Raw genomic sequence first — 19650 nt, forward strand, 5'->3', positions numbered from 1 at the left:
TCGGGGTTCACAATTCATCGCACAATTCTGGAGATGTTTTTGTGCTTCATTAAAGATGAAACTGTCATTAACATCCGGTTATCACCCACAATCCAACGGGCAAACCGAACGAGTTAACCAGTCATTAAAACAATATCTGCGCTTGTATTCAGCCAAACTCCAGAATGATTGGTCCGAGTTTCTTCCTTTGGCTGAATTTGCTTACAATAATTCCTGTCATTCCTCCACTAAAGAGTCTCCATTCTTTTCAGTTTTTGGTTTTCACCCCAGAGCTAATTCTTTTTTTCATCATTCTCCAGTCTCCTCACTGGCATTGACCTCCCATCTCAGAGCAATTTGGAAAAAAGTGCACCTTGCTCTCAGCAAAGCGGCCTTTCGAGAGAAGAAATTTTCTGACAGGCTCCGACGTCCTTGCACTTTTAAGGTGGGAGACAAGGTGTGGTTGTCAACTCGCAACATCAGGCTTCGACAATCCTCGGCTAGACTGGGACCCAAAATTATTGGACCATTTCTTATTATTAAAAGAGTCAACCCAGTTGCCTTTCGGCTACGTTTACCAAGATCTCTCAAGATTGGAAATACGTTTCATTGTTCCCTGTTGAAACAATACGTTTCTTCCAGTAGATTTCCTCGGAGGATCTCTCAGGGTAGATCTCCAGTGGATGTACAGGGACAACAGGAGTTCTTGGTAGAGAAAGTTCTTGATTCCAAATTGTCCCGGGGTCGGCTTTATTTTTTAGTTCACTGGAAAGGCTATGGTCCGGAGGAAAGGTCTTGGGTCCTAGATAAGGATCTTCATGCCCCTAGGCTCAAGAGGGCATTTTTTCGGGAATTTCCTCAGAAGCCTGGCTTTAGGGGTTCCTTGACCCCTCCTCAAGGGGGGGGGTACTGTTAGGTGCCGGGGTCCGCATGTCCGCGCGTTCAGCCGCCGGCTCCCTAGCAGCGCTAGACGCCGGGCGCGCTGAGCCGCACTGACCCTAGCAACGGGGACGCCACGGGCGGACCGCGTTCCCCTTTGCAGGGCCTAATTAACAAACACACACACTTGTTCTCTGGCCGTGCAGCAAGGCAGCTGCACGGCATTTATTCCCAATCAGGCTCTAAGCAGCTGATTGGAGGACTCCCTGTTAAATACCTTCCCAGTACTTCTCACAGACGCCGGTAATAGCTTCCTGCATGCTGCCTTGGTTTGCTGAGAGTCTGTTCCAGTCCTGCTGTATCCGGTCATTCCTGTCCTCAGAAGTCCTGTATTCGGGAGTTGTCATCTCATCCCAGGAAGTCGTTTGGTCCCCAGTTATCCTGACTGATCACCTTTGTATATCGAGTGGTGTTCCGTGAGTTGCGGCTCTGCCGTGTGTTGCGGCTCAGCCGCTTTATCTTTATATATTCTGTTTTTGGAGCATTTGCGGAGGGTTACGCTTCCACAAGTCCTCTCTGGAACTCGGCGGTGCCGGGTAGGAGAAGTGGACAAGTGGATATTTTGGTTGTCCTTTTCCCTGGCGGTGTTTCCGCACATATTCCAGTTTTAAGTTAGCTTGTAGCCCCTGGCCTGGTTGTTTAGTCAGAGTGCCCCTTGTTATCACCCTGTCTCGGATTTCCCTTTGTCTCTCATTAAGACCTGGGGGGGCATCGGAGTTGGGCAGACATAATCCGCCCTTCAAACGCGGCTGCCATGGGCTCAAGCAACCATAGTCTCGCAGGGGATTTCCGACAGCACGGGTGAGACAACGGAGTTAGGGTGCCAGGGGCTATATTCCATTCCCACTCCCTTCCCCAGCATTTCGTTCCAGTGCTCCGGTCCTCGCAAAAAGATCTCCTCAGACCAGAGTGCTGGAATCATAACAAGGCCTGAGTTATCCGCTTTGCAACAGGATGACTGCTGTGATATTTCATCTTCCTCGCAAAGGACTGTTGGACAGTCAATTGCTTGCTTGCTGGAAGTAGTACAAGTGGTCTTCCGACTTCCCCTCTGGGATGACGATCGACTCCCAGCAGCAACAACAGCAGCGCCAGCAGCAGTAGGCGTTACACTCAAGGAAGCATCGGAGGAATCCCAGTCAGGAGAGGACTCGTCAGACTTGCCAGTGATATGGCCTGCAGGACTATTGGCGTTCCTGTCTAAGGAGGAAATTGACACTGAGGGAGTTGGTGGTGTGGTTTGCAGGAGCTTGGGTACAAGAGGAAGGAATTTAGTTGTCAGTGGACTGCTTCCGCTGTCACCCAAAGTTTTTGAACTTGTCAATGACTTCTGATGAATGCGCTTCAGGTGACGTATAAGGAAGGATGTTCCTAGGTGGTTAACGTCCTTACCCCTACTTATTACAGCTTGACAAAGGCAACACACGGCTTGACACCTGTTGACCACATTTCTGTTAAAATAATTCCACACCGAAGAGGTGATTTTTTTTGTGATTTGACCAGGCATGTCAATGGCCATATTCATCCCACGGACAACAGGTGTCTCCCCGGGTGCCTGACTTAAACAAACCACCTCACCATCAGAATCCTCCTTCTCAATTTCCTCCTCAGTGCCAGCAACACCCATATCCTCATCCTGGTGTACTTCAACAGTGACATCTTCAATTTGACTATCAGGAACTGGACTGTGGGTGCTCCTTCCAGCACTTGCAGAGGGCGTGTCCAGTGTTGGGAAGGTCAGGCATCGCAACCGACACAATTGGACTCTCCTTGGGGATTTGTGATTTAGTAGAACGCACAGTTCTTTGCTGTGCTTTTTCCAGCTTAAGTCTTTTCATTTTTCTAGCGGGAGGATGAGTGCTTCCATCCTCATGTGAAGCTGAACCACTAGCCATGAACATAGGCCAGGGCCTCAGCTGTTCCTTGCCAGTGCCACTCCGTGTCGTAAATGGCATATTGGCAAGTTTATGCTTCTCCTCAGACGCTTTTAATTTTGATTTTTGGGTCATTTTACTGAACTTTAGTTTTTGGGATTTTACATGCTCTCTATTATGACATTGGGCATCTGCCTTGGCAGACGACGTTGATGGCATTTCATCGTCTCGGCCATGACTAGTGGCAGCAGCTTCAGCACAAGGTGGAAGTGGATCTTGATCTTTCCCTATTTTACCCTCCACATTTTTGTTCTCCATTTTTTAATGTGTGGAATTATATGCCAGTAATATATCAATAGTAATGGCCTACTGTACTGTCTGTACTACTACTGCTGGTCACCAAAATGCTGCACTGTCCTACTATATACTGCTCACAACAATGCAGCACAGATATGGATACTTGAAGTGATACGGAGTTGCAAGATACAGCAATGGCCTACTGTACTGTATATGTATACTGGTGGTCACCACAATGCTGCACTGTCTTACTATATACTGCTCACAACAACAATGCAGCACAGATATTGATAGTATACTTGACACAGAGCTGCAAGATACAGCAATGGACTACTGTACTGTATTGTACAACTATATACTGTTGGTCACCAAAATGCTGCACTGTACTACTTTATACTGCTCACAACAACAATGCAGCACAGATATGGATCGTATACTTGACACAGAGCTGCAAGATACACCAATGGCCTACTGTACTGTACTACTGTATATGTATACTGGTGGTCACCACAATGCTGCACTTTCTTACTATATACTGCTCACAACAACAATGCAGCACAGATATGGATAGTATACTTGACACAGAGCTGCAAGATACAGCAATGGACTACTGTACTGTACTACTGTATATGTATACTGGTGGTCACCAAAATGCTGCACTGTCTTTCTATATACTGCTCACAACAACAATGCAGCACAGATATGGATAGTATACTTGACACAGAGCTGCAAGATACAGCAATGGACTACTGTACTGTACAACTACATACTGTTGGTCACCAAAATGCTGCAATGTCCTACTCTATACTGCTCACAACAACAATGCAGCACAGATATGGATAGTATACTTGACACAGAGCTGCAAGATACAGCAATGGCCTACTGTACTGTACTACTGTATATGTATACTGGTGGTCACCACAATGCTGCACTGTCTTACTATATACTGCTCACATATGGATAGTATACTTGACACACAGCTGCAAGATACAGCAATGGCCTACTGTACTGTACTACTGTATATGTATACTGGTGGTCACCACAATGCTGCACTGTCTTACTATATACTGCTCACAACAACAATGCAGCACAGATATGGATAGTATACTTGACATGGAGCTGCAAGATACAGCAATGGCCTACTGTACTGTACTACTACTGCTGGTCACCAAAATGCTGCACTGTCCTACTATATACTGCTCACAACAATGCAGCACAGATATGGATACTTGAAGTGACACAGAGCTGCAAGATACAGCAATGGCCTACTGTACTGTACTACTATACTGGTCACCAAAATGCTGCACTATATATATATATATATATATACTGGTCACACAACAATGCAGCAGATATTGAGCACTGATGATCAGGATACTGTCTAGAACTGAGTCTGACACGGAGCTGCAAGATACAGCAATGGCCTACTGTACTGTACTACTCCTATAATTATACACTGGTGTCCCCACAATGCAGCACACTGAGAACAGATATTTGCAGCACACTGAGCACAGATACGGAGCTTTTCAGGGAGAGAACGTAGCCACGTCCTCTCCGTTCAATCTCCAATGCACGAGTGAAAATGGAGGCGACGCGCGACTCTTTATATAGAATACGAATCTCGCGAGAATCCGACAGCGGGATGATGACGTTCGGGCGCGTTTGGGTTAACCGAACAAGGTGGGAAGATCCGAGGCTGCCTCGTAACCGTGTAAAATAGGTGAAGTTTGGGGGGTTCGGATCTCGGAGAACCAAACCCGATCATCTCTAATTAGCACTGGTATTTATTATATAACAGAGGATTGACCATATTAGCATGTGTAGTAAAGTTCCTGCAAAAGTAATTACATAGTTACATACAGGCCCAACCATGGTTCAGCCAGGAAGTTGTAAATTGCATTTGTCATGCAGGCATAGCTAAGTTCATACGAGCAATAATGGTATAACTAGATAGTTAAAATAGTATGTAATTCCATGTGTATTGGACTTAAACGTTGAGATAGATATATACTGATAAGTCCTTACCTGAAAATTTGAGTTTTGGTTTTCATAACACCTGGTCCACCCATTCGCAGGATAACATTCTCAAGTTTCTTCTTCAGCGGATTAGTGAACTCCACTACGACAGTCATTTCCTTTCCAACCATCTTCTCCCCAATTGTCTAAAGTATTTATTTGAAAAAATAAAAATAAAAATATATAATTATTTTTATCTATCTATCTATCTATCTATCTATCTATCTATCTATCTATCTATCTATCTATCTATCTATCTATCTATAACCATACTGAAATACAAATATTAAGCATTTTGCCCTTAAGAATCCAAATTAAATGAATGATTGAAGTACAGTATAACTGTACTAGGTCAGAATATTGTAGTGATACTTATTAGCATTTTAATTATTCATCACATTATGCTGATCTTGCTCAGAATATTCTAATTATCCTTTCTCATAACTTACTTAGACTTCCGATAAATGACATTTAAGTCTCTACACTGAATACCTTGTAGGCTCAAGCTATGTCAATCATATAGTGTGCACAGCAAAAAGGGGGAAAGAAGCTGTGATAAATGGTAATACGGTAGTGTTGAATAGTAAGGTTTGCTGCTATTGGGGAAAGGAATCCTTCTCTCCCTTGGGGTCTATAAAGATAGGCAAGGAACACGGCATCACCTAAATGCTAAGCAGTTGTATAACAAAACAACCAAATGGATAGAATATGAATAAATATATATAAACTTAATTTCATACATAAGATAATATCTTTCATGTACATAAACCATATATTATGTATGACCTAATACCGGTATACATACTGTACTTGAGGACATACAGTAATAGACAAACATAAAAGGTTCCAGACAAATTATTATTAAAAGGTAAAAATAGAATAACAAATTAAACAAAAATAAGAAAGTAAAAAAAAATCAATAAAATCAGTATTAAAAAAATGTCTGATATAAGAAGTGACCAGTACAGTTTGGATTAATAGCACAAATCCTTGCAGCTCTCATTGGACCTAATACCCCTTTTCCACTAGCTCAAAAAACACGGGTAAATGGCATGCACGGAGCGCGCATTTACCCGTGTTTTTTGCTAGTGGAAAAGGGTCCCCCCGCAAAAACCCGGATCAAGTGACCCGTGAATCCTACCTGTGTAACTACCTGGGTAGGACACGGGAATGATCCGGGTAGTGTCGTAGTGTAAACGGAAGCCGTGTCGATGCGACACGGCTCCCGTTTACACTGTATGGAATGGTAGCGCTGGGAGATCATGTGACCGCCCAGCACCGCCCCTGCCGCGTCACTAGCAGCATCACCAACCCGGGTTGGTGAGCGCAGTGGGAAAGGGGGCTGAGCACGGGCCGCAGCCGAGTAGCACCCGTGTCAGGCTCCCAGCTGCGACACGTGCTCAGTAGTGGAAAAGGGGTATTATTCAGGGTTTATCGAAAAAGCTAAATCTTTCTCTAATGGGCAAAACCATGGGGGGTTTTACTGACGCTCCTTTTTGACGTCTGTCTTATCAGCCCGTCAGACTGGGAACCTGGGCAGGGTCTGCGACCTGTGAGTCACCTATAATGATGCCCATACTCATAACTGGGCTAGATGCATTATCACTTGGAGGGTGATAAAACGGAGAGCTGATTGGCTGGTACTTTTTCACTCTACATGTTATCACTTACCAAGCGATGATGCATCTGGCCCAGAAGAGTATCCTCTATTTGCCAGGGCAAGAGTGACAAAATCACAAATTAGTGAGAGTTGGACCAATCTACTTAACTATGGGGGTAATTCCAAGTTGATTGCAGCAGGAATTTTGTTAGCAGTTGGGCAAAACCATGTGCACTGCAGGGGAGGCAGATTTAACTTGTGCAGAGAGAGTTAGATTTGGGTGTGGTGTGTTCAATCTGCAATCTAATTTGCAGTGTAAAAATAAAGCAGCCAGTATTTACCCTGCACAGAAACAATATAACCCACCCAAATCTAACTCTTTCTGCACGTTATATCTGCCTCCCCTGCAGTGCACATGGTTTTGCCCAACTGCTAACAAAATTCCTGCTGTGATCAACTTGGAATTACCCCCTATATACATGAAAATTACTTAATTGTATTTCAACTCAGTAATACACAGTCTTTGATACACTGTGTATCAAGTTAGTAATCAAATACAACATTTTATTGTAATAATTTTACAAGCTTTGTAAAACGTGTTATGTTTCAGTTTATCCAGAAATAGCTGGTTAATACACTGCTCAAAAAAATAAAGGGAACACTAAAATAACACATCCTAGATCTGAATGAATGAAATATTCTTATTAAATACTTTGTTCTTTACATAGTTGAATGTGCTGACAACAAAATCACACAAAAATTATCAATGGAAATCAAATTTATTAACCCGTGGAGGTCTGGATTTGGAGTCACACTCAAAATCAAAGTGGAAAAACACACTACAGGCTGATCCAACTTAAATGTAATGTCCTTAAAACAAGTCAAAATGAGGCTCTGCAGTGTGTGTGTGGCCTCCACGTGCCTGTATGCCCTCCCTACAACGCCTGGGCATGCTCCTGATGAGATGGCGGATGGTCTCCTGAGGGCTCTCCTCCCATACCTGGACTAAAGCATCCGTCAACTCCTGGACAGTCTGTGGTGCAACGTGGCGTTGGTGGATGGAGCGAGACATGATGTTCCAGAAGTGCTCAATTGGATTCAGGTCTGGGGAACGGGCGGGCCAGTCCATAGTATCAATGCCTTCATCTTGCAGGAACTGCTGACACACTCCAGCCACATGAGGTCTAGAATTGTCTTGCATTAGGAGGAACCCAGGGCCAACCGCACCAGCATATGGTCTCACAAGGGGTCTGAGGATCTCATCTCGGTACCTAATGGCAGTCAGGTTACCTCTGGCGAGCACATGGAGGGCTGTGCGGCCCCACAAAGAAATGCCACCCCACCCCATTACTGACCCACTGCCAAACCGGTCATGCTGGAGGATGTTGCAGGCAGCAGAACGTTCTCCTTGGCGTCTCCAGACTCTGTCACGTCTGTCACATGTGCTCAGTGAGAACCTGCTTTCATCTGTGAAGAGCACAGTGTGCCAGTGGCGAATTTGCCAATCTTGGTGTTCTCTGGCAAATGCCAAACGTCCTGCACGGTGTTGGGCTGTAAGCACAACCCCCACCTGTGGACGTTGGGCCCTCATACCATCCTCATGGAGTCTTTTTCTGATCGTTTGAGTAGACACATGCACATTTGTGGCTTGCTGGAGGTCATTCTGCAGGGCTCTGGCAGTGCTCCTCCTGTTCCTCCTTGCACAAAGGCCGAGGTAGCGGTCCTGCTGCTGGGTTGTTGCCCTCATATGGCCTCCTCCACGTCTCCTGATGTACTGGCCTGTCTCCTGGTATCGCCTCCATGCTCTGGACACTACGCTGACAGACACAGCAAACCTTCTTGCCACAGCTTGCATTGATGTGCCATCCTGGATGAGCTGCACTACCTGAGCCACTTGTGTGGGTTGTAGACTCCGTCTCATGCTACCACTAGAGTGAAAGCACTGCCAGCTTTCAAAAGTGAGCAAAAACATCAGCCAGAAAGCATAGGAGCTGAGAAGTGGTCTTTTGTCACCACCTGCAGAACAACTCCTTTATTGGGGGTGTCTTGCTAATTGCCTATAATTTCCACCTGTTGTCTATTCCATTTGCACAACAGCATGTGAAATTGATTGTCAATCAGTGTTGCTTCCTAAGTGGACAGTTTGAATTCACAGAAGTGTGATTGACTTGGAGTTGCATTGTGTTGTTTAAGTGTTCCCTTTATTTTTTTGAGCAGTGTATATTACACACTTCTGACTACTAGATCATGTTTTCCCATGAAGCGTTAACTGAATTGTATAGTCATACTCTTTATAAAAAGAGTATGACTATACTAACAAAAGAGAACACTATATTAACAAAAGAGAACACTATATTAGCAATTTGTGCACTGATAGGAAGATAATTATTTTCTGTCATATCAATGTTAATTGCAGGTAGGTGGTAGCTTACCTAAATTGTGTTCTATTAGGTTTGTGATATGTATAATAAATGACTCCAGTGCACAGCAAAGAATGAAATAATAATTTCAACCATAATTACTACAATAAGAATATTAATCTGCTTCACTGTTTGCATACTATTACACTGAGATGCATTACATCTTTACTAGCAGGCAGCTAATGTCCTGCTCCTATAAAGCTATTGAGTGATAGCTGTGTCCATCAGCCTTACACTTTAAGATGCATTATATTGCCTATGGGTATTTTACAAAATGAATGTAAAATTATGAAAATGCTGCAACAGTTGGGCCATGTCTATGGAAAATTAAAAAAAAAAACATATTTCCTTGTCAATCCAATCCCCCCCTCCTCTCTCTTTACCACTCCTTCCTACTACACCTTTATGACAGACAGGCAGCAGTGGCAGGCATTTCAGTCTTCAGCACCGCACCTCTCCCCTCCTGTGGGCATTATGTGTAAGGAGCACTACTACTGTGGGCATTATGTGTATAAGGGGCATTACAACTGTGGGCTACTACTGTGGACATTATGTATATAAGAAGCACTACTGTGGACATTGTGTATAAGAGGCACTACTGTGGGCATTGTGTATAAGGGTCACAACTGTGTGGCTGAACGTGTGAGTACTACTGTGTAGCAAAACATGAATAAGGGCACTACTGTGTGATGTAATGTGCATAAGGGACACTACTGTATGATGTAATATGAATCAGCGGCACTACATGCGGTGAAATGTGAAATGTTACTGTGTGGTGTCATTTGAATTGGGGGTACTATTGTGTGGCCACACCACTTCCTTGAGAGACTACACCCACTTTTTGCAGTGCCTTCTCTGTATTACGTATGGGGGGCACAAATCTGTAGTTTGCTGTGGTGCCGAACACCCTAGTACCAACCCTGTTTATAACTATATATAGTACTTGCTGTTCTACCCGTTCTTTGCACGAGAGTTTCTGATTTTCACGGTTGTAAATATACATGAGTGTTACAAATTTGGTAAATCTATAGAGCTGTAAATTTTGGATTTCTTAATGTAAGTAAATATTAATCCATGTTTCTTGGCGTTAACCGAGGAGAACCCGTAGCACATACGGTAAAAAATTGCAGGTCTACTTTTGTAGTTTATTAAATTCTACACAGTGGAGGTACAATCCAAATTTTTATCCAATTTCCCATTTGGGAGTTATCATTCACACAACGCAAGCCATGCATCGGTAATGACGTCATTATGTCAACCCCCTTTTTATTTCCTTAGGTAAGGTTTATTAAAATTCTATTCTAATTACGTAATTTTTCTATTTCCCACCTGAAGAATACCAATGTTAAATTTCATCTTCCTAACATATGAGTAAGAGAATTAGTGATGAGTAAATGAGTGAGTGAGGGCTTTCGCATTTTTGTAGATTATTAAATTCTATACACTGGAAGTGCAATCTAAATTTTGATTTAATTGTCCATTTGGGCGTTATTGTTCACGCAATGCAAGCCACGCATCGGTAATGAAGTCATTATGTCTAGCCCTTTTCATCCCCTTAGGGGAGCTTTATTAAAATTCTAGTTACGTAGTTTTCATATTTTCCACCTGAAGAATAGCTATGTTAAATTTCAACTTCCTAACATATTGGGCAATCAGAAAATTAGTGATGAGAGAGTCAGTGAGTCAGTGAGTGAGTGAGTGAGTGAGTGAGTGAGTGAGTGCTTTTCACATTTTTATATATAAATTGTACTTCTAAATTACATTAATAGGGAAGTGAGTGCAAAAAACGTTGAACACTATAAAAATATTAAAATATTTTTATTTTTCATGCTGATGTGACCTCACACAGGTAAAAAAGATGAGAATATGAGCTAATGTTTTATGACTGTCCCTACCTTTTGGTATGAATTCACTAGCCCAAAACAGTGCATTTTTGCAAAGCAAGTTTAGAAATCTGTAACTCTAACTATGCCCGGTTAGTTAAAGGAGCACCACCGTCAACATTAGAGCCATTAACAGAGAAATTTGATAGAGTGTGTATGAAAAATTTCAGTATAAGAAAGATGTATCATGTAATATCATGTATATTATTCAGCTCGTTGATATATATTAAACTGTGGCCAGTGGCGAATTTCCCATAAGGCATGTGAGGCCCGTACCTAGGGGCTGCACTTGTTTGGGGGCGGCAGTTGGATGATTGTGTTGGCACTGTCAGCCTGAAATGTACCAGTAACTGCTAAATATTTTGACTGTACTGTTCCATATGCCATCTTGAATTTAGTGTAAACGGTTAGGATATGCACATACTGCCTCTATAAGTTGTCCTACTTAGTAAAAATGTCATAGTGGAGTTTAATTAGTCTATTAAATTGGCTATCTTCAAATGAAGGCTTATAATCATTAAATGAAAGTAATAAAATTAGGCAAGGGGGAAGAGGGGGCAGCTGTTACTGTTGTGCCTAGGGGCACCCTCACGCCGAAATTTTCCCCTGATTGTGACTTTACTTAAAATTAATACTGAGGTATGAATAAGCATGGAGATGTATAGCGTACAGTAAGTCTATTTCTACTGTACATTTGTTTTCTGTTTGATATGACTCTGACCTTAATAGACAACTCAGGAACATGCAATACAACAATCTTCTGTTTGGCCATTATCTTCTTTGTTTCATTGACCCGAGCAGTGACAAAAAAATGTAGAGAGGCTTGTTCCACAAGATGGCTCATGTACTCACTGGCTTTTATTTGAACTTCTGCCGTTTTAGCTAATAGAAAAATGAAATGAAAGAGAGAAAATGCAATTTACATTCTGAAGTGGTCATTGGAAAGATATTCCTGAGTATCACGTACCATATATCACTCATCATGTTTGTTGCAAGTAACTAAATGGTAATTTGCACAAATTCTACCTATTCACTCTCAATATACAGGCAAAGATACATGTGCTTGATTTAAGTATCTCTAAGTCTGTAGCTCTTTGCAGCCTTCAACCACACAATCTGCACTTAATAAATAGACTTTAATGTGAATCACTTGGAAGCTGTGTTGGCAACATTGTGGTGTAATTGAAAAGACTATACAAAAAGGATATGACTTCTCCACAATGAAAATCCAATTTCCAGTTTGTATTTTATTATATTGCAAATACAATGATAAATTGTATTATTTTACATTTGCTTTTTAGCAGTTTTACATCAAGTCCTGTATTATAGATTAAAGTATTGCTTCCACAGGGTCTCACAAGTGTACAAATAAGAAACAACTGCATACTTCTATTTTATTTTAAACCTTAAACAATGGGCATTTTCTTTATGCAACACAGCTGTATTCAATTTATCAATGCACAAATGTTAAGGGCCCATTTGTTTTATTCACTGAATGCTCACATTTGTAATCCTATAATGCCATGTCACTTTGTACATAATCTAGTAGAATTAATAGCATTTCTATATATTGCAAATATGTTGAAGCTATATTTAGTTATAAAGTCTCCCTTATCTGCTATACCGCCAAATGTTTGACACTTTTTCCTGAAATATTTACAGCAATATCTGTGACATCTGACTTTTTTGTGTTCATTTACCGTATTTCTTTTCTATGAACAGACTATTAGAGCAAAGTATTATACTATTTTCACTACTTCACTGTGTTACCAGCTTTTCAAATACCACTCAGTCATCATGGCAGCACCCAGTTGTCAAAAGCTGAACATAAAGATTTGATGTACAGTAATAAAAACTATCAACTGATAGAACTGCAAGAACTCACCTAGGATGAGTCTAGGGGTAATTAAGTAAGACACGTTACAAGTTACAGAAATGATTGACAAGACATGTTAAACTTTTATCCAATGTCACTAACTTTAGAAGATCACTATCAGATATGGAAGATTACAGTGATGTATTGCACTGTAAATCCTTTCAAGTTGAAATTATTTCCATGCATAGGTTTAAAGAAAAGTAGTATAGTTGATCCTATGGTTTAGCACAGTGTTTCTCAAACTGTGTGCCGTGGCACCCTGGGTTTCCGCATGACACTTGCAGGGGTGCCCTGGGTTGGTGGTCCATTACCAATTAAAATGTTTTATGGTCAATGTAAATAGGCAAAACCAGTGCTAGTCGATGTCAATCATAAAATATGTGGGCAAACAGAAGCAAATCTTGTCCCTCACCACACAATTAAACCTAAGGATGACATATAAACACAATTTACGTAATTTAATATTTCTTTCTAAACTTCTCAATAAGAAATTTTGGCCTAGGGGTACCGTGAAAAATATTCTGATACTCTAGGGCAGAGGTTCCCAAACTGTGTGCCGTGGCTCCCAGGGGTGCCTGGGAACACTTGCAGGGGTGCCCTGGGTTGGTGGTTCAGGACCAATTCAAATTATTCATAGTCGATATAATAGGCAAAACCAGTGCTGGTGGCTGCCAGTCATAAAATATGTGGCCAAACAGAAGCAAATCTTGTCCCTCACCACACAACTGACCCTAAGGATGACATATAAACAAATCTACCTAATGTAATATTTCTTTCTAAATTTCTCAATAAGAAATTTTTGGCCTAGGGGTGCCGTGAAAAAAATTCTGATATTCTAGGGCGCCGTTATTCAAAAAAGTTTGGAAACCACTGCTCTAGGGCGTCGTGATTCAAATAAGATTGAGAACCACTGGTTTAGCATGTCAAAAAAATATTTATAGCCTTTGCTTTTTTGCCTAACTTTTCAACATCAGCTTTCAGTGTTTTCTAAAATTATGTTGTAAGTTATATGTTTGGAAAATGTAACAATTGTTAACTGCAGTTCTATACAGTATGAAGACAGCTGTGTGCGACAACATAGATATACTGATTCTATTAGTTCTAATTTAAGACTAGAATTAAACTACTTTCAAAAATATGGTAACGTTTTCACTATTTGTGCATATTTTGCATGGAGATTTGATACAACTGTCTCCTATCATGTAGCCTCTCTGTACACTGCTCCCAAATCTACTCTCTAAAACAGCATGGTAAAAGTAATAATAGTACATATGACTTCCAAGTGTATATAAAATAGAATTATGAGTTTATACTGTATGTTTACCTTAAATCTTTGTGCAGATACACTTTAGAATCATATTCTTTGCAGTTTTGTTTATTATTGACAAGGGCATTATTACAGAAATCAGAAAGGAATGTTATTATTTAGAAACAGATTTATTAAAGTACAAAAATCTGTATTGCTGGTGAAAGTGGGTATTTTCACTTGCAATATATATATTTTTTAGGTTTGTTGCATATTTGTCGCATGACAGTGAATATTTCGCATAATATTAAATTTAGCAACCTATTGTCAAGTATTGCAACAGCATAATGTATGTACTACCGGCTTCGGTATGTTTGACCGGTGGACTCGCTCACCTGCTCCATTTGACTCTCCCCGACCTTGCAAAGCTTCAAACGGGCACTAAAAGCCCACCTATTCATCAAAGCATACCCTTCCAATACATAACCTAGTCCTGAGGCCGCTCCTCCATCCCCCTGCCTCATGCCTTGAACATCTCTGCTTTGCGTACACACTGCCATCAGGCTACCTCCCGCTTGCTTGCACCTCATATCATCTGAGGTGAAAATATTTGAACTGGAATATCGTCCGATAACCAGAAATTAATAATGGTAGGCGATGTTAATTTTTTTAAATTTTAATAATTTTGATAATATCTCGCCTTCTGTTATTGATTCTCCTGGTATGAGTGAAGGATAGTATTTGAAGTTGGAGATCAAGATATGATGTAGATTTTTCTATAGAAAGATGGAAAAGTTGGTGAGAGTCAAAGGTTTCACCCACACTTCTGCTTTTTGTGTTGGACAGTCAAGTTACTGTACCCAATATTCCCTAGTGGTCTCCCATCTAGGTACTTATTCGGCTTTACACTGCTTTGCTTCCAAGATCAGACGAGATTGGGCGTAGCCAGTGAAATTTGGCAGTAAGAAGACCAACGATCACAAATGAGAGTGTGTGGTTAATGACTAACCGAAATTCAGAAGTACTTCTGCTTTCCAATTGGTAGCAGAGTTTCTCTGTTTCCTAGGGAATTGCAGAGGTAATAATCTGACATTTGGATGAGAGAGTACTTTAATTATAGACAGTGGCGTAAGTTCATACCAGGTGCCCGGAGGCAAAACAATTGGAGGTGCCCCCCATAAATTCTAATATACTGTCCCCACGTTACATGACAATATCTTCCCCACAGCACAGCCACCTCCACAGCAGCTAGAATATCACTTGCATACATTACCACACTCACAGGGGCCCCATTCACCGTACGGTCCTCCATTTTCACTTTCTTAGTAAGGGCTGCATATTGATATTAGCTTTATTAACCAGCCCCAGACTCTTACACATGGTGCCCTGCAGCTCCACGTCAGCAGAATAGAACCCTGAGAGAAGAACCCTGGACCCAGAGCAGCCCCCGGCCCATTATACCTGCATTTAGGGTCCCTGGATCGCAGGCAACCGCTACTTCCAGCAACTCCACACTGCAGAGCCAGATTTAGACCTCATTGGGCCCTAAGCAAGATATCCATTTGGGGCCCTCCTCCCTCAACTGCATGCAATTTCACACAGTGCCCCCATAGCCGTGCACACACTGACCCCATAGCCACACATACAAGCACCTACCTTTCTTGCCTGCCTCCTCCAGCACTGTTCCACAAAGCATGAGCAGAATGGAGTTTCAGGCAGCCGACACCTCACACCAGCGTCCAATGCTCTTCCCACTTGCCTTCTAAAGCACTGTTCTCCAGAGCCTGAGCCGCACAGAAGGTGTCATTCCGAGTTGATCGCACGTAGCAAGTTTTCGCTGCCCATGCGATCAACTAGACGCCGCCTATGGGGGAGGATTTTTTACATAGCAGGGCTGCGATCGCTTGTGCAGCCGAGCTATGCAAAAACATTTTATGCAGTTTCTGAGTAGCTCTGGAGTTAATTACCCGCTGCGATGTCTTCAGCCTGTCAGGTCCCGGAATTAACGTCAGACACCCGTCCTGCAAACACCTGGACACGCCTGCGTTAGCCGCACCACTCCCAGAAAATGGTCAGTTGACGCCCCGGAACGCCTTCCTCCTGTCAATCTTTCTTCATTCTTCTTGCCGTTGCCCAGCGATGGCCGTCAATGGGCAATAACGCACCTGCACATTGCACCCACTGCGCATGTGCAGAACCAACCCGTTCGCACCACTGCGAAAAACAGCAGCATGTGAACTGATCGGAATGACCCCCAGAGTCTGCTTCCATTCGCCGCCTCACAACAGTGGGCAGAATTCTTCTGCCTCATCCAGCAAGAGCCTCGGAGCCTGTAAATGCCGTCAAGATTCAGGTCCAAATGGACCTGGAGCAGAAATTTACGAAGGACCTATTGAGTGCTGCCACCATTGCCAGTGATGGGGTGTGGCTTGTGACATATGATGTGATTAGCACCTACAGTACATTCTAAAAGCTTGATCTCTCTCGATACGAGAAGTACAACTTAACATCAGGATAAAATCATCAGGATAAAAATATTACCAATCTTAAATATATATTTACACCAGTATTACACATTGGGGATGCAATCAGGGCCGGTTCTAGCTCTTGTGGCACCCCGGGTAAAAATAGGGGCATGGCTTCATAAAGGGGCATGGTCAGGTATGCCCCCTGTATAGTTGTGCCCCCTGTAGAGTTGTGCTCTCGTTTGTGCCCCCTGTAGAGTTGTGCCCCCGTTTGTGCCCCCGTTTGTGCCACTTACAAACAATTTTTTTTATTAATTCTCACCATCCCCGATCCTGATTCCCGACCGCTGCTGACCTCTGTCTCCATCTCCGTCCGCCGGCGCCGCTCCTCTGATCTAAGGGAGAGACGTCATGACATCTCTCCCATACCACAGCATAGACACTAGAGGTCAAATATGACCCCTAGCGTCTATGTGCCGGTCCCACAATGCCGAGCGCAATGACATCATTGCGCACTGCACAGCAGTGACAGCACAGCACCCGGGGGGCACCATCAGTAGCATATCTTGCCTGATTGACAGGCAGAGGCGGTCGATGGGCGGGAGGGGGTGGGCCGGCAGCGTTTGGCCACCGTTTAGGGGGGCACGGTCTAGGCAACACAGACGTGCCCAGACCGTAGGGGGGGCGGGCCGCAGCAGCTGCGTGATGTCAATGGCTGGAAGCTAATCTTCCAGTACAAAAGCATCGCCGTTGAGCGATGCTTTTGCACTTGTGCAGGGGGCGGGGCCTGACATGCGGGGCGGACTAGCCCTGTGCTGGGCGTCCCCCTGCATGTCTGATTGTAGATGTGCTAAATTTAACACATCTACGATCAGGTCTGAATTAGGACCTATATATAGCGTGGTTTGGTTGTCCATTTATTCAAGTCGGGTGCCGCACCTTCTCTGGGTATGTCTTTATTGTTGTGAGGGCACAGGCTGAAGTTTACATAGGATTATCGGAGTGCCAGACCTTGGAGCATATATATATATATATATATATACACACACATATATATATATATATATATACACACACATATATATACATATATGCGCAGCAGCACCCTCTGCCTAATCATCTCAGCCTTACCTGCTGCAGCAGTGAGGTTTCCCGACCCCTGTGGTGGAGGGCACACTCTTCCTGGCAGCCTTAATGGCCGGCTGCTTGCTGTGGGCTTTTCTACCAGAAAATTTACGGGCTGTCTCCTTGGTACGAGCCATCTTATCGACAATGGATGGGTCCTAAACCTACTCTAAACCTAGTATAAGCAGCAGCACAGAGGTGGTGGTGGAGGAGGAGGAGGAAGTGCTAAATAAATAATAAAATAAAAAGTGTATGGAAATAAATTGTAATACAGTAAATGTGGGTTTCTGCCATTGCACGCAGCAGCGGTGTCCGATCTCTCCCATACACCTAATATGACTGGTGGTATCTGCCTGCTCCATCCTGTGATCTCCATTGTAACTTATCTGCAGGGACCTAAACAAACACCTCCTACAGGCACCCACAGGACTGACCCCACCATAAGACCCTTCTATACCCATCCTGAGTGCAGGCTGCACCTGTAGGATAGGAGTGATTAGAAGAGGGGGCTCAACTCCAGCACAAACTCACCCCAATAATCACCTAGGGGCTGCTAATTAGTGGGCCAAAGACCTGGGAAGGGTGATAGGGTCGAGGTTCTGGGTGCAGCAGCCATCACTTATAACCCCTGTGTGGGCACATTGGGCAGAACTATAGGACAATTTCACTATCCAGCTTACCCCTCCTGCATCAACCAAGTCTCAGCTGTTATATCAGGGAAGGGGGTGGGGGAGGAGTGGCAGACACCCCAACATAACCTGAAAGGGGCAGGGAAAGAAAGAGGTTTGAGGAGGCTGGGGTATGTAGGGAGGGCTCAGGCTGAGCTCAGATTTCTCAGTGACTGAGCGTTACATGAACTGATACAATGTAACATACATTGTAGCAAAGCGCCCTGCGTAGCTGCGTAGGTGGAAGTTAGGGGGGTGAGGAAATATCAGTGGGTCTTCCAACCACAGAGATGCCTCCAGAGCCCCAGTAGGTCTCCCTCACCATTCTCAGTGACATGGGGATAAACATCACGGCCAGAGAGGGAGACAAGATAGTGCAGCTCAGCAACAAGCAGAAAGCACAGGGTTATGCACAGGCTTCAGCTCAGCCTCGGTTACAAACACCCGTGCAGCCTTCATGGAACGGAGTTCAGCAAACAACTCCGACACCCTCCCTCCCCCCTGCAGCTCGCTACAATCTACTGCGATGTAGCAGGTGAATATAACAGTCCTGCCTGGCCGCCGCCAAACCCCTGTGCACAGTAAAAATCGCTGGCAGGTGCACCTCACACGCAGAGCAGGGAAGAGCAGCAGGGACGCGGATTGGGAGGCAATGGAGGAAGTGCCCCGTTCAGTGCTGACGCCCGGCGGCAAATGACTCCACTATCTCCGGGAGTTCCGCCTCTGATTATAGAAAAAGGGATAGTATGGGTTAAGGGCCTCACCTTCTGCTGTCCAATGTCATATAACGCTGTATAGCGGACAGAGGATGAGAGAGTCGGGCTGACTACGGCCCATAGAGATTAAAGGAAAGTGATAGATAGATTATAAAATTCTCAGACCTGTTTTAGTTTGGCATTGGTATAAATAAACAAATAAATACAGAGAGCTAGTTTCAAAGGATATGATGGTGATTGTAGTGTTAATTAACAGGGATACGTTGCGATCCCAAGTAAGTCAAATCTTCAGGCAAACCGGCTTTTAACATATGCACAAACAGTAGTTATAATCTGACATAGATCTCACAATGATAAACACTTGTGCTGTAAAATATTATAACAATCTCTGGAGTTTGCAGGAAGTAAGGTTAAATCAGTATTGTATGATTTGTATAAAGGGAACATCAAAACCAGACAGTCTGTCTGAAATAGCAAAAGGAGAGTGGGAAGAACCCTCACAAATCTATCTAGATCTCCGTGATTACATAGAAATTTCCCTGGTCT

At 43.3% G+C, this 19650-nt stretch overlaps 1 protein-coding gene and 1 pseudogene across 1 annotated transcript in view; both read right to left on the minus strand.

Annotated features, from left to right (window-relative positions):
* The window catches only part of F13A1 (coagulation factor XIII A chain), a 373690-nt gene that overhangs the window by 37814 nt on the left and 316226 nt on the right, over window positions 1-19650 (minus strand). Inside the window, exons 13-14 of the mRNA XM_063923095.1 lie at window positions 11730-11890; window positions 5115-5251 (exon numbers count right to left, since the gene is read on the minus strand). Of these exons, the coding sequence (XP_063779165.1) occupies window positions 5115-5251; window positions 11730-11890 (298 nt within the window). The remainder of the gene's footprint in view (window positions 1-5114; window positions 5252-11729; window positions 11891-19650) is intronic.
* LOC134931639 (5S ribosomal RNA) lies at window positions 14979-15097 on the minus strand (annotated as a pseudogene).

Source organism: Pseudophryne corroboree, chromosome 5 (genome assembly GCF_028390025.1).
Source record: "Pseudophryne corroboree isolate aPseCor3 chromosome 5, aPseCor3.hap2, whole genome shotgun sequence".
In the NCBI taxonomy this organism is placed as follows: domain Eukaryota; kingdom Metazoa; phylum Chordata; class Amphibia; order Anura; family Myobatrachidae; genus Pseudophryne; species Pseudophryne corroboree.